This window comes from Haemaphysalis longicornis, unplaced genomic scaffold (assembly GCF_048455015.1).
Source record: "Haemaphysalis longicornis isolate Haplotype H1 unplaced genomic scaffold, Haemaphysalis longicornis Haplotype H1 scaffold_1, whole genome shotgun sequence".
Classification (NCBI taxonomy): Eukaryota; Metazoa; Arthropoda; class Arachnida; order Ixodida; family Ixodidae; genus Haemaphysalis; species Haemaphysalis longicornis.
In genome coordinates this window covers 129740876-129764302 of record NW_027526203.1, presented here as the reverse complement: position 1 = coordinate 129764302, position 23427 = coordinate 129740876, and the positions used below count along the sequence as shown (strand labels likewise).

General features: G+C 46.9%; 1 protein-coding gene across 1 annotated transcript in view; it reads right to left on the bottom strand.

Moving 5' to 3' along the window:
* LOC144165856 (uncharacterized) overlaps nucleotides 1–22662 on the bottom strand; it is a 158077-nt gene extending 135415 nt beyond the window's left edge. Inside the window, exon 1 of the mRNA XM_077695619.1 lies at nucleotides 22333–22662. Coding sequence (XP_077551745.1) covers nucleotides 22333–22543 — 211 coding nt within the window. The 5' untranslated portion in view covers nucleotides 22544–22662. The remainder of the gene's footprint in view (nucleotides 1–22332) is intronic.
* Between the last annotated feature and the right edge of the window lie 765 nt (nucleotides 22663–23427).

The window sequence follows — 23427 nt, the reverse complement described above, 5'->3', positions numbered from 1 at the left end:
CGCTGGAAGTTCTCCATGACTGGCCGGCCCGGATAGTTTTGTCCGCAGCCTTTAACATCTTTCATAAAGTGGACCACACGCGCTAAAACTCTCGGCAACCGGCTTCGCTAACTCGGCGTCTGAAGCGCGAACTCCGCGTCTGCACTCCCCACTTCAGGCACGAACGCACGTGAACTGGCGAGGAGAACAGCACGTGAGAAGAAACAAGGGGACCATTTGAAATCCCGCACTACAAATATTTCGCATTACACAACTTTTATGGACCCCATAATTGCTCATGCTTCCGAAGATCCGGCAAAACCAGAAGCGGCCCTTGGCCATGCGGCAGTATTCGTACAAAAGACCGGCCACGCCATTAAACTAAATGGGACGCTGCTGCGTACTCTAATAGGGAGGTTATCACCGTGCGAATCCAACCTTCGGGAGGCAAACCCATGCTTGTCGCCTTCGTTTACTACCGGCCACAATGCACTTAAAAATGGGGAAACACCTACAACTGGACACCTCACCTCTATCACTGAGTTTTTCTGGTCCAGTTATTGTTGGAGGAGACTCAAGCAAAAAAGTATCCTACGGGGAATCTCTCACTCCGACCTACGAGAAAAACTATCATAGCAAACCCTCGAACTAAAAAATTGGCCGCGTATCTGCTCCTTTCGTTGCAAATGTCAACGGAAGACGATAGTCGACTGGCGCCCCTGGCAGGTATATGCCTCCGTTCTCTTTTCCGCTCGCCTCTCATGCTCTTCCTCTCCCGTCTTGTTACTCCCAAGATAACACGCTAGAGGTTTGCTCAAGTCCATTTAAATTTACCGCGTTCCACTGCTCCAAGTGGGTTGCCTCGATTCCAGCGCTGCCGTACGGCAGAGACACGCGTGAGTCGAGGCACCCTAGTACAACGTTTATAGAACCACGTATAGAGACACGCGTGAGTCGAGGCACCCTAGTACAACGTTTATAGAACCACAAGCGTTCCAAGCGGAAAGTAGAACATATTTAGTGGAACCTTTCTTTGCAGTTCCGCCACGTAGCGCGGGCAACAGCAGGCGACGGTTTTCTGCAGTTGATATAGTACTTTATTGCGAAAACCAAGCATCCGTGAACTGTTTCATCAATGAACAGTGCAAATATCACTTCTTGTATTGATTTCCTGCCTTATATTTTCGTAATGTCTTGTTATTGTTCAGAGATGTTGACAAGTATGAACATTACAACCGGACTTAGACGTTTAGATTTGACAGTGAGTATATAAGACTATTGCGCAGTTTCTGTTTAACTTTGGCCGGGTGGCTGAATCGAGTCACAGACAGACAGACAGATAGACCAAAATTTCTGCGTTTAAGTAGCCCAAGAAAGACTATCGCCTTTAAAAGACGAACTCTGTTTTGAACAGGGCACCACACCGGACCTCAGGATAACTTTCCCTGGTATTATCAGAAATGTCAGATTTGGGGTAGCGACCACTTCCCCATCTTTCTCCGCCTCACTGTAAGAAGCTTCGCTGAAAACATAGGTGTACCATAAAAATTTGGAATCTCTTTTGACCCTGCTTTCAACCTAATGGCCAGCCAGACCTCTTCGAGTTCGTTCATGTCGTGTCCGACGCTCTTGCTCGGATCAGTCCTGCGGGATCAGTCATCGGTACTGTCGAGGTTGAGAACCAATAGGTTGCTTCCAGCAGCTGAACCTCTCACCAGTAAATATCGACAATGTGGTAAGAGTCATCACGACCTCATAAAACTTAATAGGCGATATAAGGAAATCAAGTATTACCAAAAGAAAGTACATATTCAGAACTCACCTAATTTTAGTACTCGTGCAAGAGACGGGCCTTTCTTAACTCTTTCGGGACCGCTCCATAGGCGATCGATCACATATGATCGATGGTTTCGCGAGCCTGCAGAATACAAATTTTCGCTCGATGGAACACCTAGCGACATCTAGGAGATAGTTTGAAACCTGGAGTTTTCTGTTCTGTGAAGTTCCTTTTTTTATCGCCAGGTGGCAACGCATCAGATATTTTATTCTGACGGGCAGTGGTTTCGAATGTAAACAAACATGGCGTCATACTCGCGCAAGCGCGATAAGAAATCCGCCTCGTCTCGTCTCGCATATCTCTGCCTTCTACTGTTGATTTTAACGATGAGAGTGGCAGTGAAGAGTCGGAATGCGGCTTTAGAGATCGGATTTCAGCTCGAGTGAGGTTTCGGGTGTCGATCAGCCTGGAACATCAAATCGCGCTCAAAGGTGGGTGTTCGTTTTAGTTTCAATTGGCTCTAGAGTAGGTTTGTGCGCTCGAAATATGTTCTGGCTGGTTTATATTTGTTCGCTAGGGTGTTAACTACCTATGGTAGTGATCTCCTGCCACCAGCGCAGAAACAGGTCAAGTTTTCGCCGAGACGAGAGCCAGGCGTGTACCGGGGCGACGACGTAGCCAAGGCCTTAGTGCCAAAGAGATCACACACAAAACAAAAAACGAGTTACACCTAGCCGCATCAAACTTTTGCGAGAAAGAAACAAAGCATTGTGTTGGATTTTGTATATCCTGAAATAATTTTATTCTTTATTAATGTTTTTATATTTGCGCTTTTTTCTATCTTTTTCTTTAGTTTTTTTACGAAGTTCTTACTTTCAGATTTTTTCATGGTTCTGTCGTCAGTGTTGAAGGAAAACTTGGTATTCTATGTCAAAGAACATATAATTAGCTGCATTTTGGTGTATGCTAAGGCAGGATGGTGCCTTTGCTTTATGTAATAAAAAATTTGTACCGAGACCTCCCTTTTTCATCACTTTTTGCGGCGGTCCCGAAAGAGTTAACTGTGGCAAATCTTCCGTATCCCGAGCGGCAAAGCAAAGACCAAGCTTCCTATCATTAAGGAGGTGCGACTGCAGTGAGACTAAACTAACTCGACAAAGAGCAAACTATCACCGTGTGTCCACATGCTACAACGGCCAAGCAGCGCTACAGCTCCCCGTCATTGAGATTCCGCAGTCTGTAGACGAACTCGACTCTCCCTTACCTTAGGGCGCGTCATGGTGTAATTTATGAATAATTTACACACCGCCATGCATGGTTTTCTGCAATTTGATATTTTTTGCGGAAACTTTACAGTTCTCCCGTATGAAAATATTTTGCAAAAGCACAATTTCTACATCGGAAATTATGAAATTTTCTGCAATATCCAGAAACGGAACACGCATGGTTGCTCTCGAAAAATGATGAAGTAGCTGAAGTTCTCACAACTGCCTTTGATTTTAAAAAATATTGGATATGAGCAAAGTCCTATTATCGCGGGTATATCGGAAAGACAGTAGCCTTAATGTCTGTATTACACAATGCGTGAAACGTTGCCTAGCGCATATTTCTTAAATGACACTATGTTTCTTACCCTTGCCTAAGGCCGGATTCAGCCTGATGCCGATATGATTTGAAAAAAAAAAGTGGCGGAATGTTTTCGATGAATATAATTTTAACACTTGAGAAATGAAGTGAAAAGGGACAGGGAGTCAGAAAAATTACATGCGATACGGAACTAGGATTTCTTCTCAAGGACAGAGCCCTGGCCAGTAGCCATGCCTCAAGTATGGTAGCGCAATCGGCCAATCTAAAAGAAAAACTCCAATCTCGATCATATGAAAAAATGCCAACCGCTGATTTTGATTCTTATTGCGAGCCATCAGGGGCAACATGATCCGGAAAATGAGCAACGTTGCCTTTCAAAATTCATTGTGTCGAGGAAGTAGCTTGGCATCCTTTGTAAATATGTTGTCAACATAAACCGGAACTATTTGCCACTTCCAGTCAATGCATCAATAGAAAAGAAGTCAACGCCAATAGAGGCAAAAATTCTGAATTGTCAAACAGGAGCGGAGGGTGTCTAATCCTATAGGCCATGGCGTCATCGAGATTGTAAGAGGTTGCTGCGAAAATATGGCCTGCACAGCTGCGCTCTACCCATTGGGGAGCCTACCCTTTTGAGGTATGTTTTTACAGACAAATGTTGGAATCGCGTTTCCAGTGGTGGAAGTTGTATAGCACAGTGTCAGCAACAAATCTAGGCAACCCAAGAAATAAGCGCAGGGTACGCTTTTCAAGCATAAAAAGGCGCCCTAATTTATAGGCAGCAGTACCAGAGTAGAGCGCAGAGCCAAATTCCTGGATTCGGCGAACGTACAGTTTGTACAAAATTAACCATGTTTCTCGGCGTATTCCTGATTTTGTGTGAGCCAGCCTTCTGAGTCGACCTACAGCCAGTCTCCGTTTTAAAAGTACGGATTCGATGTGTGAGCTCCAACTCAAAGAGGGATCATACATAACTTTAAGGTATTTCAACAAATTCAACGTTCTCACTTGTTTAGTGATCTCATTTTGGTATATAAAAGGAATTAACACGTGATGTGGTAAAGGGAAAAAATAAAAGGCAACACTTTTTTGCGTTTAGAGCTAAGTGAAGCGTTCGGAGCCATCTAGTCAAGGTATCAACATAGTTGTCGAGGCGTTGTAGAGGTACTGGAGGCCGTCATCAGATGCCTAGAACGCAGTGTCATCTGTATAAACATCGGCAGGTACTTCCGGGTCACGCAGGCTTGAACTAGATAAAAGGTTATAAGCCGTCTACTGACACCCACCTCTGTATACACTCATCACGGATTAATAAAAAAACAGTTTTTCTTGTGCACGGTACGGCCTGGAAAGATTTGAAAGATTTGGTGTGAAATAGTGCCCCAGCTCTTGTCTGGCAGTTAACGATTGACTGACAAATAAAATAATTCTAGCAAAATTTTACTTTTCGCGCTGCACCATGTGTTCTGTGACGTCAGCGTTCACGTATCCGGTGCATGTATCTGAAACGGTGTTAGTATATTGACTAAGGCTACAGCGAACGGCGAAACGTCCTTCGTTGACCATCTGTCCTCCGAGACGGCGCTACCATAGCTCAGGACCGCTATCAGCACTCCCTTTGTTTTTGACCGAATTTGTACCTGGCTCATTTTTGTTACGGTTGATAGTAATCGTTTCGTGAACCATTGAGTATGATCTTCCAACAGGGTCACGTAATACGATGCCCGTTATGCCAGTTGGCCAGTGTCACGTCAGACAAGCTCAACGCACCGGACGGCTGGGCAGCTGTGGCCAGCATAGTGCGCGCAGTGGTCACTGGTGCTTTCATGCATTCTACGCGTTCGTTGGTAACTTCGATTGTTTACCCGACAACTCTTATTGCTATAAAAAGGATGTGCACTAAAGTGAACCGCAAATAGCTCGTTTTGCAAGCTTATGATTGCTGTTTAATCTGCGTTGGATTTTGTCGACCTCAGCCAATTGCAAAGAGTTGGAAACTTGGCACAGCGGAGGCAGCACGGACAATCGACGTAATCGCCACGCCTGCAAACTGAGCAGCTTCCCTGGAACCTTCCTTCGAGAGGTGACTGTCTCGCCTTCAAGCGATGGCTGATGCTGCTTGCTGCAGGCAGCACAAGCAAGTTACCGCCAGGTAAAGCAAGCGCTATAAAGACGACTGTGTCCAGAACTACGGCCACGGTCACTCGGAACAGCGGAGGCAGCACGGACAATTGACGTGATCGCTACGCCTACCATCTTGTCAGGTTGTCATTTTTACAGCGAAGCAGTATGTGTCTCACCCCCCTCCCCCCCCCCCCCCTCCAGTTTTCATTCCGGTGAAGCCGCTTTACTCGGCGCTGCTCCGGCGTTCCTTTTAGCCACCGCTGACCCCAATTTCACAACTGCTATTCCCCTCTCCACCGCCCGTGACTATTTCACTTGTTGCGCAATTGGTTGACAACGGCGTATAGCAGTTGCCAACGGGCGCGCGAATGGGCGCAAACACAACCGAAAGCCGCCACTGTTGCTGCCTCAAATTCCACCTCGCCGAGTAGCTGCGAATCCCTTCCGGTTGAAGAGAAACTTGCCCGATTGGAACGCCGGTCGTGAGCCAATATTTCCTCTTCAGCTTGAAAGGTTTTCAGAGCGACATTTTCGCTGGTTTATTTCACGCCGAAGTATGTGACCGTCACCGATTGCCGGTTTATGCGTGCACGGGCTTGGGGTGGAAGGAAGGCGGCATGCTCGCACAATTGGGCTTGATGCCGCAACACATGCCCGATTTAAATGTGGCAGTCTTTTGACTCAATGCGACCTGCGAGTTGTGCTCCGAAATCGAGCGGTTTAGGTATGGGTTGGTGTATTACAAAGAGTAAGATGCCTACGACGAGGAAGGGAAACGGATAGTCACATTTTTGTCCTCTAGAATAAAGCTCTATCGAGGCCTTCCAAGTTTTAACTCGTTCTGCGACGGGCGCATGTCGTTCACTTGGAGGAAGAAGAGAGGGAATTGAAGAAGCGTCGGGCAGAACAGAAGCGCGAATGGGCGCGACAACAACGGAAAGCCGCTTCCGCCGCCTTTGCCACCTCAAGTTCAAGCCTGTCGAGTAGCTGCGAATTCCTCCCGGATGAGCAGCAACTTGCTTACGTGGAACGCCGACGCGCGCCAATTACTTGTGCAGCTTGAAGTGCTTTCACAGCGACATTTTGATGGTTTCTTTAATTTCTTAGCACAAAACTGGTTGCCGGTTTATGCGTGCACCGGTTGGGAGGGGGGAGGCGTGCATGCTAACCTATAGGTTTCACGCCCTTACTGATTGTGGGGATCCTGGTGTCCCTGCGCCTCGTCTCCGCAAGTTTTGGGCGAGCTTACGGCCGCCATTTCGGGCAGCCGGCGCGTCACGTGAGTCGTGACCTCTTCAATTTCTCTAGCGAAGCTAGCCGGGGTCCTCTGCTATCCTGTACGTTAATTAGCCCACAACATTTATGTTGTGCTGGCGGGAGATTTAAACGAGCACGTCAAATGGCCCGATGCGGCTTGTCCGGTGTCCTCTCACTGGTCGAGCGGATTGGGCTGGTGTGTTACACTAACAGTAAGATGCCTACGACGCTGGAGGGAAACAGACAGCTCCATGTTTGTCCGGGAGATTGAAGTTCAGGTCCTTGCAATTTTCGTTCAGCTAATTGGCTAGGAAGTATCCTCAACCGCGAAGTACAAATAAATGTGTTTTGTTTTGTGCACTCCGTTGACTGCGTCGTCCTCCTTCACAGAGTGGAACGGGGCTAATTTTTTCTACACGTTTTTTTTTTTTTCAACAGAAAATATTTGTTTTGCTGCCTTGACGGCTGCCGAGTTCTAAATACTACTTCTTTGTCTCTAAACCACTCTTCTGTCACATACCACGGCTGACTTTGTCCGGTTTCAAGATGAGCTCAGAAAAATAAATGACTTTAAGGCAAGGTTGGAGCGTGAATTACGCAAAGAATTCCACGAACTTAAGACAAGCATAGAACTTTGCGACGAGCGATTGGAGAAAGAAAAGCAGGAACGAAACGACCTTGAGAAGGAAAACAGCGAAACTCTACTTTTGAACTGCAAAGCCCTGCAAACACGTGTTTAACATCAGCAACGCACCACTGCCTAGGAGCAGTATTCCAGAAAGTGTAACCTTGGGGTGAAGGGTATACCGTTAATTGAGGATAAAAGCCTTGCTGACATCCTCAGCGTAATCGGAAAGCTTGTAAACGAGCCCATTTCGGAATCAGATATTAGTGTCTGCCACCGTGCCCCAGCGAAAACCCCGAATGTCGCTCCATAGTCATACATAGTTGTGCAGTTCAAATGCCGTTCAAAGCGTGACACCGTTCTGCAGAAGGCAAGAAAAATGAACCATTGGACGCGTGACTTTGGCCACGAGTTTAGCGAACCTGTGTTCATCAACGAGCACCTTTGCCCCGCTTTGAAACAGTTGCTGGGCATGGCGATTGCATAAAAAAAGCGAAAACCTGGCGTTTTGCTTGGACACGTGGTGTCAAGGTCTATGCGCGAAAAGGTGAAAAATCTCCTACCGTGCACATTCGAAGCGCGCATGACGTAGAAAAGATTGCGTAAACTATTCGGGCTTTTGTTGCCTGAGGAGTCACAGCGTGACAACACCATTGTAGTTGAAATCATTACCAATGTACGCTTCGCTTATACACCTTAAAATTCCATCGGCGAGACACAAGGGAGACAAATTATCAGTATTTCTGGACGGCTTTACTTTTTAGTTCTGGGCTGTTATGTTAACAGAAACATTGCAAACGTGCAATGATGAAATTTTCAAGCGTGACGCATATTGAAGCTTTTTTGTGGATCAATCCTGGAGAAATAGAGGTGGACGGCTATCTTGCTTAAACATATGTTCAATGGTGACATTCTTTCAGTCTCTCTTTTATATACCCGCCGCGGTGGCTCAGTGGCTAAAGACGTTGTGCTGCTGAGCACGAGAACGCAGTTTCGATTCCCGGCTGCGGCGGCCGCTTTTCTGACGTAGGCGAAAAGCGAAACCGCCCGTGTGTACGATATTTCGGCGCACGTTAAAGATCCCCAGGTGGTCAAAATTAATCCGGAGCCCTCCACTACGGCGCGCCTCATCGCCTGCGTTGCGTCGGCACGTTCAACCCTACGATCAATCAAATCACGCACTCTCTTTTATATTCAAAGCAGTTAAATGCTTAACCGTTATATCCCATAATTATATATATCCCAAGCGTACCGACCCCCTGGACAGCTTCTTCAGCTACGTGAACCACAAATTCAATTTAATTCTTAGAAGCGACTTTGACAATCTCCTGAAGCAATCTTTCGCTCAGGAAGGTTTTTTACTAACGGAGAAATTGATTGATTGATTGATTGATTGATTGATTGATTGATTGATTGGTTGATTGATTGATTGATTGATTGATTGATTGATTGATTGATTGATTGATTGATTGATTGATTGATTGATTGATTGATTGATTGATTGATTGATTGATTGATTGATTGATTGATTGATTGATTGATTGATTGACGCTCCGACGCTACACAGGCGATAGTAGTGGAGGGGTCCGTATTAAGTTTGTCCAGCAGCTGGGGATCTTTAACGTGCGCAAAGTATCGAACACACAGGCGTTTTCGCTTTCCGCTTCCATCAGTAAAGCGGCCGCCGTGGCCGGGAAAAGGACCGGTGCCCTTCGACTCAGCAGCGCAACGCCATACCCACTGAGCCACCGCGGCGGGTACTAATTGAATTGCAATTCAATTCTGACACAGACGGCTACAAGCGTTACGATGCAGGCAGCTACACTTATTGATATATTTATCTCTATCATCAATACCAGTAATTTACTTTCAGGTGTACTACACAGTGCAATCAGTAGACGTCGGGTTTTTCGTCAAAAACAGGCAGGAAAACAAAGTTTTAGGCTTCCAACGTCGGAGATATGGGCACTATAAATTTTAAATAAATGCGAATAATTTCAAACGAAGACGTGCGCGACCTGTATCTAACGACAGGAAATCCAAAATTGTTATTGCCCATGATGACACAAAGACGCTAACAATTGAATATAGCCGTTCAGTTGTCCAATTAAACTGCTAAACTAATGGCGATTATTGGCATAACTGAACAAGCACAGTGCTCATATTCATGTTCAATGGCTCCTATCGCTTGCTGGAGCGTCAGATATAGTGAAACAGGCATGGAAAAGAATACTGCAGTGCTGGGAATATTGAATTAAAAAAGCGCCATACTCGGGTGCAAGTTCAGAACGATTAGCTCATGTATCACTCTGCCGAAACGACGGCCCGGATGTCAGTGCGGGCGCGTGTTTTGAAAGGACGTTGCGCTTAATGCGTGACATAGCCTGCTTTTTCTCACGTAGTTTGTCGTCGCTGCAGTAATCGATAAGCAGATTCAGCCTGACAAATCCCTGAAACGACTCGTGTCATGTTCAAAATGCATGCAGTAAGACGTACTTTGCGTCACGCGGAGGAACAGCCGGCTGCTGTGATGAGGCGCAGTGGCAACTTACTTTGGTGTGCCCGAGTATGGGCCTCGTGCACTGCAGTTTCACGTAAACACGTGGCGCCACCTGGTAGCGGCGGGGGAGGTTTTTCCAAAGTATAGAATAAACATACACGGACCAGCTGCTTGCGACGGCGATATGCACAAAGCGCATTGTACCCGAAAAGAAATAAAAACAACAGAACCACAGTTGCATTTGCGTATCTGCACGCTACTTGGCGTGCAACCATAGCGAAAAATGCCATGCCGGGAAAATAAAAAGATTGCCTTAAAACGAAAACCGAAGGAACGCTACGCAGCGGCACAATAATAAACAGATGGGCACACACCAGCCACAATTTCGAGACTCGTATTAACAATTTCATTGAAATGACTCAAATATTTCAAATATACGGCCCTGTACAACTTGTAGTTTGCGTTTCTTGCACAGCAGGTGTAAGGAAACGAGGTTAAGTAGAGCTTTTTGCGCAAAATATATTTGCTGGCAGACAACATGCAGGAGCACAACTATTCACGCCGGCATGTAGTTACACGAACATCACGTACAACGCTATCAGTTATGAAACAATCTCCATTATTCCAAGTGGTCTTTTTTTTCATCGGCACTGCAAATGCGAGAGGAACCATTTGTGCAAAATTATAGCTCCCGCTGTGCGCTCTACTAAGTCCGCGCCAGTGGCTATGTCGAGCGATACATGGGTAAACAACAAGGTAAATAAACGTTTAGAGGCTTTCATGAAAGCTTGCTCGCGCATCTACGTCCACAAATATTGGCATGCTAAGCACGCTTTTACCAACCTATGAAAGCATATATAAAAAAGCGTAAAGAGATATTTTTATCAGCCCATCCAACTAACACTCATCGTAGCTTCAGCAGTTTAAGGTAGCGTGTTGCTGCGCAGTTGAATTTTATTTTCAAATACCTGCCTCTACAAACCTGAATCCTCGGGCGCTTAAAGCCGTACATCCTTGGTGTCGCAATATACACACGAAAGCCTCGCCGAGATTTCACACACACAAAGAACACTCCTGGCACCAGCAACGCACAGTGAAGTTTACACGGGAGAAATTCGCTTCTACAAGCACCGTGAAAGTCGCGTCGTCGGTATTCTCTTCACTAAGCCGTCCGCCAACTGCCAGTTGCTCCAGTTATGTATGCCTTGACCCCGACCTAAAGCTGATTTGATTGATTGTAGGGTTTCACGCGCCGACGCAACGCAGGCGATGAGGCGCGACGTATAGTGAAGGGCTCCGGATTAACTTTGACCGCCTGGGGATCTTTCACGTGCACCGAAATCTCGTACACACTGGCGTTTTTGCTTTTCGCCTCCACCAGAATCAGAGAAGCGGCCGCCACGGCCGGGAATCGAACCCGCAACCTCGTGCTCAGCAGCGCAACGCCCGACCTAAAGCTGAACAAATGAAAACGTTTCCAGCGCCGTTGGGACGCCGCCGTCGGCGAACGCTCTCGCGGGGGCCGGGGACCCCACAGACAGGAGTTTCTGGATTGGTGGAGCGATCGCCCCTACTCTCACACACACAGTACAGCTTGAAAGAGGCGATACACACACACACACACACACACACACACACGCACGCACGCACGCACGCACGCACGCACGCACGCACACACACACACACACGCACGCACGCACGCACACACGCACGCACGCACACACGCACACACGCACCTGCAGTCCTCTCGTTCTCCTCGTAAGTGGGCTGGCGAGTTCTCGTCTCTTTATTTTTATCCACGGCCTCCGCGATCGGATCGCGGAGGCCGTGTTTTATCTTACATTACGTCGGCGCCGCAATAGAGATGGCGCCACTGGTGTTCAGTTGAAGCTGTTGCGAAATGACAGCGTGTCCGCGCGCAGCGCCGAGACAATCCCGCGTTTGTATACAACTGGTTTTGGTGTGATGAATCGCTTTCCTGTCGCCCTTGCGGACCATTTTCTGTTTATTACGGTACCGTTTAGCTGTTGGCATCACATAGCAACAGAATAGCGGCCTTTCGTTCTTTCTCTTGCTGATAATCGCACTGCGCTGAATGCCTTGCTAAAGGACGTCGTCTTCTCGCGGAATTCATAAGTTATGCTATCATTGTCCGCCAGATAGCGCTGAACGCAGCACATCAGTGGCGGCACCATACCAGCGCACGAGGCCCATAGTTGACGTCTGCCTGATGCAACTTAATTACAACGCAACAGAAACAGACACAAATAATAAACGCAAGAGAGACTACGATTTATCAGGAAATTAACACATTATGTACATGGGGACTGTTAGGCAAAACTATCAATTTTCTCATATACAATTATATCCCGATTCCATAATCAAGGCGTCCCACCACTGTCAAATATACTTCCACACACTTGAAGAGCGTTTTTCAAGAGGTGTTTAGCAGCCGAACAGCTGATTGGTCGAAAAGCGCGTTTCAGGGACCTTCGGCAGTGTGACGTTTAAGGCGTAAGGAAATGCAGCTGCTCAGTGATGTTTCGCCCTTGTCCCGTCATTATGGGAGTGATCTGCTCACAAATGCGGGTTCGATGCTCAACCGTTGCGTTGAAAATGAAGTTCGATTTGAGTATGCTTCTAGAAACGAGGATGCGACTGCTCATGTTTGAAGAGTATGTTTGGAGAGCACGCGGAACGCACTCTAAGAGTCACTGCGAAAATTGTGGAAATGATAAAAAAAACATCATCTCCAGATTTTTTATTTGAAATTGTGCCTCTTATCCCTGAGAATGAGCGTCTCATTCTACTCGCGCTACTGGTTGTTTTCCGAGAGTTTGTTGAACTAGAGGACTGTATTGCAGCCTATAAGGTTCTGAACAGTAAACGCTGCCCGGAAGCGTAAATAACAATATCAAACTGCACACGACCACGAAACTTGAGGCTAAATGTGTGCTCGTATAGGTGCTGCTATTGAAAATCGGCATTGACAATACGTATTTCAATGCATTTTCCGGTATTTAGGCACCAATGCCGAAATAGGCATTTATATAGGCACTATAAAACAGCCTCTAATTCGTGCTCATATATCAATATGGCGCGATAGGAGCGCCAGGAACAGAAAAGGCCCTTGCCTAAAGTCCGGTCTCTAGCAATCAGCGATCACCTTAACATTTAGGTGCTCGTGAAACGTGCCACAGGTAAACAACGTGAATCGCCAGCACATAATAGACCCCAAAAGATTACGCCTGGCACTCTAACGTACTTTAACTCTGCTCTTTCAAATCAACACTGGGATCACGTCTTTTGTTCTGGGTCTTCTGGCGCGGTGTACCAGGCACCTATTACCTGCCTTAAACGCATATCCCATGACCATTTTCCCAAGAAAACAGCAAGAAAGTCTACAAAAATTGTAAGCCATGTAAATGGGGAATTTTTTTAAGAAGAGAAGAAAAAAAAACAGTTATATAAGAAATTTATGAAAACAAAGTCCCAGATACAAGGGATACCGCAATGAATTAACGTTTTTCCTCAAAAACTAAAAAAGGAACTTTCTACATAATGAGTCTGCCACGGAGTTCTGTGTTGGTAGCGCAGTCGTTTCGCTAAAGTTAAAAAATAATTAAATCGGGCCAATCTGTATCAGGAGTCCCAGACCTTGTTTTTGAGGCTGAATGTGTTACGGGTGTGGAATTTGGAGAGAAATGTAATACGGTTTTCAAATATACTATAAATACTGGTATGAGTTCTGATTTTGCTCGCAATACTATACGACGAAACAACAAGACCCTATTTTTGGAAACGACTGATGACACCGCAGTGTGCCACATTTTTACTTCCTTTAAGAACAACGGGTCTTGGGATATAAATGGCATTCACATCACCCCTGTAAAGTTTGTCCTCACTCTAATAAACCGTGCATTAACCCTTATTTATAACCCTGCCTTACCAACTGGTACTTTTCAGAGGCATTCGTAGAAATCTGAGGTAATTGTATTACATGAAGGCAGAGATAAAAATCGCATGCAGGGTTATGAACGATTTCTATGTTACCATTTTTTTTTTCCAAAGCATTCAGAAAAAATTATTCAAAAATGGTTAGTTAAATTTTGCAATATGTTTAAACTGTTAACCGAATTTCATTAATGTTTTTTTTTTCGAGGTAAATCTACTAAGTCAGCTTTACTGTCTCAATAAGAAATCATTCTCAGCGCTTTTGAGAACAACCAATTATGTGTTAGCGCCTTTATAGATTTCGCAAAGGGTTTTCATCACCTTAACTATAATGCCTTACTTAAAAATCAGAACCGTATTGCATACGAGGCACTCCACATGAACTCTTGAAATCTTACTTACGTTGTCGTCTACCATGCGTTAAAATAGGGCAACATACATCCTCATTTCATACAATTACTGCTGGTGTACCACAGGGTAGTATTTTAGGGCCACTACTTTTTATTTTATGTATAAATGGCCTTGTTGCGACTGACATCAAGCCGACATTTCTCATTTATGCAGACGATACAAGTTTGTTTTTGACAGGTAGCTCCACCGAAGCTTTGGTTCTTGTTATAAACAATGTTCTTGCTAAAGCAAACTCATAACGTACAAACATAATAAAGGAGAAAGCTGTACGCTATATGGCAAACGTAGACTACCTTGCTCACAATGAAGAACTGTTAGCTCGGTAATTAAATCAGCTAATAAAACTATGTGCGAATATTATTTAGCTTGAAAATATAAGCGATGTATCCAACACAACCAACTTAGTTTTCTTGGATTACCCGGTCTTACCAACTTTAAGTACCCTGTGAAAATATTCTTCACGCACAAAAAAATGCCACATTCATTTTTATCGTACAATGTACGGACAACAAATGCTCCGGAATACCCTGCCCTCTCTTTTGAATAAGCTATTCTCAAGAAATATAATTCCCAAAACATGTTCACTAGTTGACCTAAGAGGTGCATTATCTGTCTATTTTTTTCATTTTTAAAGTTGTGTTTACATACTATTTTTCCCTCTAGCTACGCATACCCGTTTTCTGTTTCTTTTTTTCACTGTTAGGTTTATCCTGAGTTTTTTTTTTTTTTTTGCTCTGTTTATATGCTTTGTTTCTAAATTAATCTTAGATTGTGTTTTTCCTGTAAATACCCCTGATAATAATGTCATATACGCACTGTACGTTTTCGCTCCCTCTATGCCTCCCTAAAGGCGTCCCTCAAGGCGCCCTTCAACTGATTTTTTATCATTTTTTGCCGGGCCGACTCGCATCGTTCTCTTTGGCGATGTACATAAAACTTAGGTTGACTTTGACTGCTTCGATTTTGTTTGCCATAATACGCCCTAAATTCAGCGCGAAAACATATGTAGGGTGTCGCGTGCCTATTCTCTGTTCTCCTTATACAGCTTATTTGCATGAAGTTTGCGTTAAAATTGGTGTCAGTGATATTCTAGTGAGCAAACTTTCGAATAAACCAAACTTACGTTTTGTTTTCGTGGCCCCTTTAAGCGCCCTATTCTGTGAAGAACTGTTGCTGTTTTTGTTGTACGGTCAAGAAAATTACCGCCGCTCTAAAGAGTAAAAAAAACACGTTTGATGCGATGGGATGTGAAACCGGGAGTTATGTTTCGTTACTAATGAAGACAGCCGGCAGCTAGTATATAGTGCAAGTACAGCTAAAGGTATAGCCACAGGTACAAGTATAATACAAGCATAGCGTGTTCCGCTATTTGTGTTTTGTTGTTCTTATGTCGGCCGGGCGGTCGTAGTTTACGGGAGGAGCAAAACGCATTCGTCAAAACGCTTTTTTCCATTCGTAGTTTCTGGGGAGGCGGAGACGCGCGTGTAGCCGGTAGAGATTTCGTCACGTGGCCAAGAACGATGCTTGTTTCTTCAAGGAGCAAGTTTTACTGGAGAGAACTTGTGCTCCGCTTAGAACTTAAAGAACACACAAGCGGCGCAGGAGCAGTCAACAAAGCGACGACGTTCCAGGCGAGAACACTGCCGTTTATTCTGGTCTACCGACGACAGGTCGAGACCCTCTCCCTGTCAAATCCGATAGCCTGCGCGGCCTACAAAGAAAGGGAACATAACATAATACGCGCTCCGCCTAGAACACAGATAACACCGCCGTGCGCGGCCAGACATTGCATACGAAACGCAAAAGTAAACCGAAAGACTACTACACTCCCTGATGCGAAATTTGTGCGCAGCGCGACCTGCAGTCTTTCGGTCACGGCGCATAGCTACTGTGTCTTAGTAAGTGATCGTGTGATCAGCAAACGCACAGCTGCGCCCGCTACTTTGCGTTATCTCGCAGCGCGTCGCAGCGGTCGAGCATGTTGTTGTAAATTGCGTTTGAACATCCCGCCCAAACGTCACGCGGTTCGAATGAGCCACGCAAAGAGGAGGACGCAAAGCACATTCACCGGTTGCCTCACTCGTTTTTCAGCACTCACCCCTGAGTTCTGCAGTGCGCTGAGGCAACACTTACTCGTGGGTCCTCTGGTAAGCCTCTGCGCCGGCGGCGCGAACAGCGCATCAGGAAGTAAACGCACCTCATCGTCGAGCGCACGACGGCACGCGCTGCTATGGCGTAATCTCGCAGCGCATCGCCACCCCCAGCATGTCTCACTGCCTCCCCCTCACACCTGCGCCACGTTTTCCTCCGCCGTTTTCTTTCTGTCTTCGTTCGCTCGGCTGCGACCCCGACGCCGTTGTCAAGCCACAGAAGCGACCGCCAAAGTGGTGCGCACTAAACGGCATGCTTCGCGGAAACATTCACAGCCAGGGAAATGCTGTCAACAGTGTCCTTTTTCGGAGCCTGAGCGGCACTTTTGTTGTCTTGCGGGAAGAAGAGGCCGGTAATTTGGTGAGCCTACGGAGGGGTTGACGGTAATTCGAGGCCCTCGGTAGAGACGAGAGCTGCGAGGGGCCAGAAAATATTACTTTGGAAACGCGACAGCAAGTCTGCTGGCGTTATACATGTAGTCTTGGCGGCGGGGGTGCGTCAGAAACGGATGGCCGTGCTTGGTAGCGGCTCCTGCCGCCTCGTTTAGGTAGTGCAGGGGCGTGTTAACAAAGGAGGATAGTATTCGGCGCATAGCCTGATTATGGGCCTTCCTCCCCCGGACGGTACGTAAGACGAACCAATCTGAAGGCTCGGTGTAGAATGTAGAAAGTTTGCAGTTTCATTTTCTTGTTGTTCGTTCGTTAAGGTGTCTCGATGAACCCCCTTGAGTTTACGCATCGGAGGAAGAGTTGGGTCACATGACTATGATTGTTGTGGCTAACAAGCGGCCTCGAGTGAAGTTAATTGATAGGCCCTCCTTACTCTCTATTCTGGCGCCCCTGTGGGAGCCAAGTTTTTTGTCACGGGTTTTTGCTGGGTCACGGATAAAAGTATTATTTCCTCCAGGTAGAGTAAATACGTAGGCCTTGGCGGTCCAAGGGACGGCGGCGCGTCTGGGCAGCTGCTGTGGCTGGGTCAAGTTAGTCGGGAGAACTCGCTCTATGTAGGCACTGCTTTATGTGACAGCGCTGCTGAGCCTGAGCTCTCCTGGTGATACTGCACATTGGTGGACTAGTGTCGCACACTAGTGATATTATGTGGTGATAAAGTTAACATAACTGGTGGACCACTGTCACGTTTTCGCCTCTCTGGGAATCCAGTTTGAAGGCGTTGTGGGAATCGTGGAGAACCGCGACCCACAATCCCAAGCCGGCGCGCGCTTCGGGAGAGACTTGAGCGCTGAAACCGGTCCGGCGCTCCGCTGGTTCGTCGGCGTCCCCCGAGAGATGGCACCACCGATCTGTGCGGGAATAGGGCACCACCGTAGGCATGGGAGCCCGCGTGGTTGACACGCCGAGAGCTAGCGTGGTGGCCTACCCCAGAGTGCTGGCAAGGTCCCAGAGGAACCCCTGATATCCCACAGCGTTCAGGCTCTCATTGAGCAAAGCGCCATACAGTACTATAGAAAGTTCAGCCAACAGGATCGAGAATTCCGAAGACCGTGCTCTCCGTTCATATCTTATGTATTTTTTATTGGCTTTGGTGAGGTAAAAATGAAACATAGGCACAATCCGAACAATTCATACTAAATGTCTCCAACGAAACCTCCCATGTATACCCCTCGAATCAAGTATAGGGTAGATCGCAGAAAAGGCTGGTTAACACAGAACAAAAACTGCCCCATCGTCGTGCGTTCCACACACGCAAAGACAAGTAAAATGGTCTTTCGATTTCCAAGAAGCTCAAGGATTGAGACTCCGCGCGTCGGTCGGCACTGCCAAGCCGACGTTCGCAGAAAGGCCTAAGCACGAGCATGAACGATACAAGCTCTGTCATGACAACCTTTTCATTGATAAAACCAGCTATATCTTCGATCATTTATGCAGAAGTTACTCTATCCCAGCAGCCACCACTTCCCACTTTTCCCTTAATAAATGCAATCGGTGAGTCTTTATCCCTAGCATCTGTATAAGCGCGATTATCCTCGCTTGCTTACATCGCGATATTTTCCGACTTGAGAGCGTCAACAAACGAGGCGAGGCTGATAACAGCTAACCACCGACTTCCGTGCATCGCTCTCAACACTACACACCCCTAGAGATGCTATTCATAAGATGCAATAATTCTTATCCGCCTCTAGTTGTTAGTGCAAGTACCGCACTCCTGACGCTGACCCTACATTCTTAAAAAAGTTCAAAGCCCCTTGAATTTACCATGTCAACCACAGTGCACACATGTGCGTATGTTCACTCAACAACTTCATCTTCCCAGCGATAAATTGGTATGGCCCCGCTTTAACAGCGTCAAGATGCAATGTAAAAGTGCCTTTGTCGACACATGTGTAGCGTTTGGCCGGCCAAAACTTGGTTCTGCGCCAACTCGACAATTTAATCATTCTTTAAACATATTGGACCTACTGGTAAATCCGCATGCTGATAACATAATGCCAATTTCACACGTAATAAGTTCTTATCACGCAGTAATCCAGGAGGCAGTTCGTCTCAATGTATTCCATAAAAAAATCTATTACGCTCTACGATACATAAAATAACGAGGCCACCAATGGTCGACTAACAACATTCTGCGATTGGTCCCTTTCGGACTTTTCGCGGCGCTGTTTTGAATGCTCCAATTTAAGACTAAAATGCTGGGGGTATTTGAAAAGCACATTCAAAGCTACCTTTAAAGAAATATCGTCATCCCTCCGGTTCAGATAGTCATTCGGACACCTCAGTAATAAGAAAAAAAAGGCCATCCGCCAAACTGTCAAACAAGTCATGGGCTGCAGAAGAGGGAGAAGGAGAAAAGTGAACGATGAATCAGAAGGCTAAGCACCGCTCTTTTGACCACATTGCCAGACATGTTACGTAATAATGGAAAGCGATTTCGATAGACCATTACCCGAGTCATCCTGAATTCTTTTCATTACCTGACGAACAAAACTACCCTGTACCAGGACGCCATTTCGCCCAAATTCTCTACAAAACTTTCTCATTCATATTCGAGAGAAAACCTGAAAATCAATTACCCAGTATTCCAGCCTTCAAAATGGCATCGCTAAGGTTTCAGCGTAATGGAATTTCGAAAGCTACAGAATCATCGTACCTAACATCTTCATCTGGCATTGGCGGAATCATATAAAAAATACTCAGAAGCATCAAACATTTCAGTTGCCGATTCAGCAGTCACTTTTATGGGGAGTGGTGCCGCTGGTGTAACCTAATTATGCCAGTTGTAAATGAGATACCTCAACTTCCAATACCAACTACCGTGCCATGTCTTTCTCTTGTGTTTCTTCAAAAGTTCTTGCCCTCCCAGATGATGAGGTGTACCATATCCTCCTTTTCTTCTACCCTCGAGCAGTGGAAGATCATGCTGTCTAGCTCGCAACTTTCCGACTAGGCTCCGCTGGTGGAGAGAGCTGCACTGGCGCAGATGGCACATGGACTCCCGAACTGAGGAGCCACTCCCGCCAAACACCACGTCCAATAACAAAGTTTTCCTCCTCCACCTCTTTAAAACTTAATTAACAGATCCTCTGCTTTAACATCGCAAAATTCCTAGTACTTATAATTTTTCCCTATAGACAAGATTGCTACCAGAAGGGACTATCTTGTAACCCACAAGTCGCACGGTTCGTGCATGACGTATGCTCTAGCGGAGGTGCTCACACGGCAGTAGACGCCTCTTTTTAGACTTCGAAAAAAAAAAAGCTTTCGATTAAGTTACGCAAAAGTGATTCCGTTTAAAGCGGTGGCGCCTAAATTTAAACCGGGCTATTTTACACGAAAGTGTTTTTTCCAGGATTCACGAAAATATCACTTACGCCATATCCGTCACGGAAGTGACGCCAGTACAACGAAGCAACCGGACTGCAAAAGGTGCACCCCTGCACACAGAGTCTTCTTGCGCGGAAGCAACCTTTAGTACTAAAGAGTACGTTATACTTCGGGTTTGTTTTCGGGTTTTATATTTTAACACGACAGTGTTTTACGCCGGGATACACCAAGATTTCGCTGACGTCATATCAGTCACAGAAATGGCACCAGTACGCCTTTGCCGAAAAGACCCACCAGCAGGACGTCGCTTGCCAAGCACACCCCCAAGACAGCCGCCGACCCGCAAATCATGCTCAGCTGCAGATTTCACTGCACATTTCACTTTCGTGTTTTACCGATTCCTATGACAGAGGAATCAACCACAGTCTTTTTTTATTGATTACGAGACTTTTGACTAACCGTCAGCAGCTCCAGCTCATTTGCGCTAATAATACCTCACTTATGACCACCGTTCTTCGAATCTCGCACTCCGCAATGAACTGTCCGAGGGCCTCGAGGTTTCTCGATTGACATCAGTTAATTTGTACTAACATTCAGTCAAATGTCCAGCTATTCGCCGCTGATTGCGTTCTTTACCACCCTGTACTCAATCCATCCAATTATGCCATATCTCCTGTTAGATCCACACTGCACTGAAAAGTTGTGCGAGAAATGGTAAATACGCGTGAACACTGAAAAGCTGTCCTAATTGATTTCGTTCCTGACAGTGAAGCTGGACACCAGTTGTGGCTGAGAAATTCGGCAAGTAAGCATGCTTGAATACCTAGGCATCAATACATCGCGGATATATCCCATCTCAGTAACCCCGCTAACCGTGCCTTTAGCTACGTACGACGATATTTAAAACTCCCTCTCCCTTCTCGGAAGAGGCAAACATTTCCAACACTAGTTCGGCCTAATTAAGCTAGAGTACGCATCTAGGAACGCATCGATCATCCAATCAGCTGATGCGACAGCCCACCCCTCATTAATAGCACTCTCGAGGCATTTTACGGAGAATCAATAACTAATAACCGCGTAAGATGTCTCTTTTGCGCTTTGTTAATTCAACTCCAACCTGCAGCACACATCGGGTCAGCGCAAACAAACAAATAAATAAATAAACAGGAGAATATATGTGTTGAACTTAGGGTAGTTTCGGCCATGGAGGCTATAGAGTTGAATTCCAGTGTATACATTTTCCGCCATTTTAACCGTTGGGCTGCGGTTGCTTGAACACTTCCCATAGCGCCCATGGAAGAATCAGGGGCAGCTTCATGCGCCCAAACCCTTTGCGTGGAATCAACAGCCGGCCCTACGATCTGCTTAAGCGCTCCTCCCCCTTTTGCCTGTCCACAAAGCGAAACCTCTGGGCATCAGAGCAGCGGATTTTTCCAGGCAGCATTTTTACGCGGTAAAATAGAGGCTGCAACTAAACTTAACTGAACCTACGGCGTTGCACAGAGCAGCTGTGCAACGCGTGTTATAGTGTTGACGCATGTTGAGATCAAGGAAAACATTGTTCCGAATATGTTTCTTGTGGGAACCAGGAAAACCTACGGCAACGTGATTTACTGTATTGTTCCACCGGAAGCCTTGGTCTTTTGGGTTAGCCGCATTCCACTGTGGCGAAGCTTTCCTAGTTTAAACAAATTCCAACCGGCTGATGCTTTCGTTTGCGACGAATAAAGCACGAATGGCCGACGAGATTGTTGGTACGCCTGCTCGCTCGCACATGTTTCCGGCGCAGCGCCAACGGCCGCGGTAAGTTTCGCATAGACACATCCGCCCAAATAGTGGCTTAAAAGCAACGTCCCTCGAGCGCAAGCAGGTCCCGAATTGTCGTCTCAAACGGCACGAAGAACAAGGCCCACCATGACATACAGAGCAGACAAAGCACCTGAAAGAAGACCGCTATATCCGACATGATCAGCGGTTTGCGAACAGGCAAAAATAGAACGCGTAAAGAGTAGTGGAAATCGCTCGCAGTGAGGAAATGGACAAAGAGAAAATGAAAGTGGCGATGTAGAAGGTGGGGCCGCACGTGCGGCACGAATCGTATCTCGATTCGGCCACGCCAAAAGGGGACGAAAAAGATCGCAATCTTGTTCATCCCCTCAAAGGTGAAATCCCCTCCATCTCAGCTTACCTTGGACGGTCCCGGCAGATTCAGCGCTGGGAAGCTCCCACCACGCGCGCCAGCCACACAAGCGTCCTCCGAGTAGCGTCGATGCGGGAGCGGCGTCACAGGCGGCGCAACCGCCACGAGGGAAGCACCGCCGACAGCTCCCGCCAACAGCAGCAGCGAGCAAGAAGACCAAGAGCGGCGCCCCCTCCCCATCCTCCGGGCGCGCCCCCATTGGTCGGCCGGAGTGCCGCGGTCACCCGGGGAAACGCGGGAACAAACCACGGCCAAAAGGAAGCAGCGACAGGAGAGGGCCGGAACGCGGGAAATCTTTGTGACGCTCGGCGAGGTGACAATGCGGCGAGAGACGGATATTATACGGGGCGATAATCACAGTACGCGGGCAACGGGGAGGTACGCGGGCGCACAGGAGCGTCGAGAGAGCTGAAGTGGAGGCCGTAATGGTTGGAATGCATCTCCTCCGGACGGCGAAGTAGGAGTGCCAGCCGAATTGCGAACGCTTTTAAGCGGCGTCATTGCAGCTCCTGGCGAATGTCGCCTATAGTGTGCCGCGGCTGGTAACGAGAGTAACGGGAAGAGACATAAAAAAGGCGATGCGGTACAAAAAGGGAGAAAGAAGGCAGATGAGGAAGCCGAGGGAAAGGAAGCAAAGAAGGGGATGTGTTTTTTTTTTTTTCTCCTTTTTTATTTCCAGCATGCGGCGGGACTCGGAGAGAGAGAGCGGAGTTTCAGATTGCGGCAGGCGACTTCCCTTTGCTTTGCGGGATCAGTGAAGCGAAAGAGCGTAGAGGGGAAGGCTGCGGCCGCTTGGGGAAATGGTGGCGCTTCTGGAGTGTTTTTGTTCTGTCCGCTATAAGCTGCAACGTAGGGAGAGAGACTCCTTGCCCGGGAAGCAGCAGCTCTATACGGCATTGCCGGAGAGCAGGTTGCGAGGAGCGTGCGTGCGTTACGGCCCGCGTGTGCGCGCGTTTCGGCGGCTCTTCCCCCGCCGTATCCCCATTCCTTGCCCACGCTCCGTGCAAAAAAAGAGCAACGCGACATCGGGTCTTTTTCTCGTTGGGCGTTCCCCAGAGAGCGGTGGACGGGGATTCCCTCTAT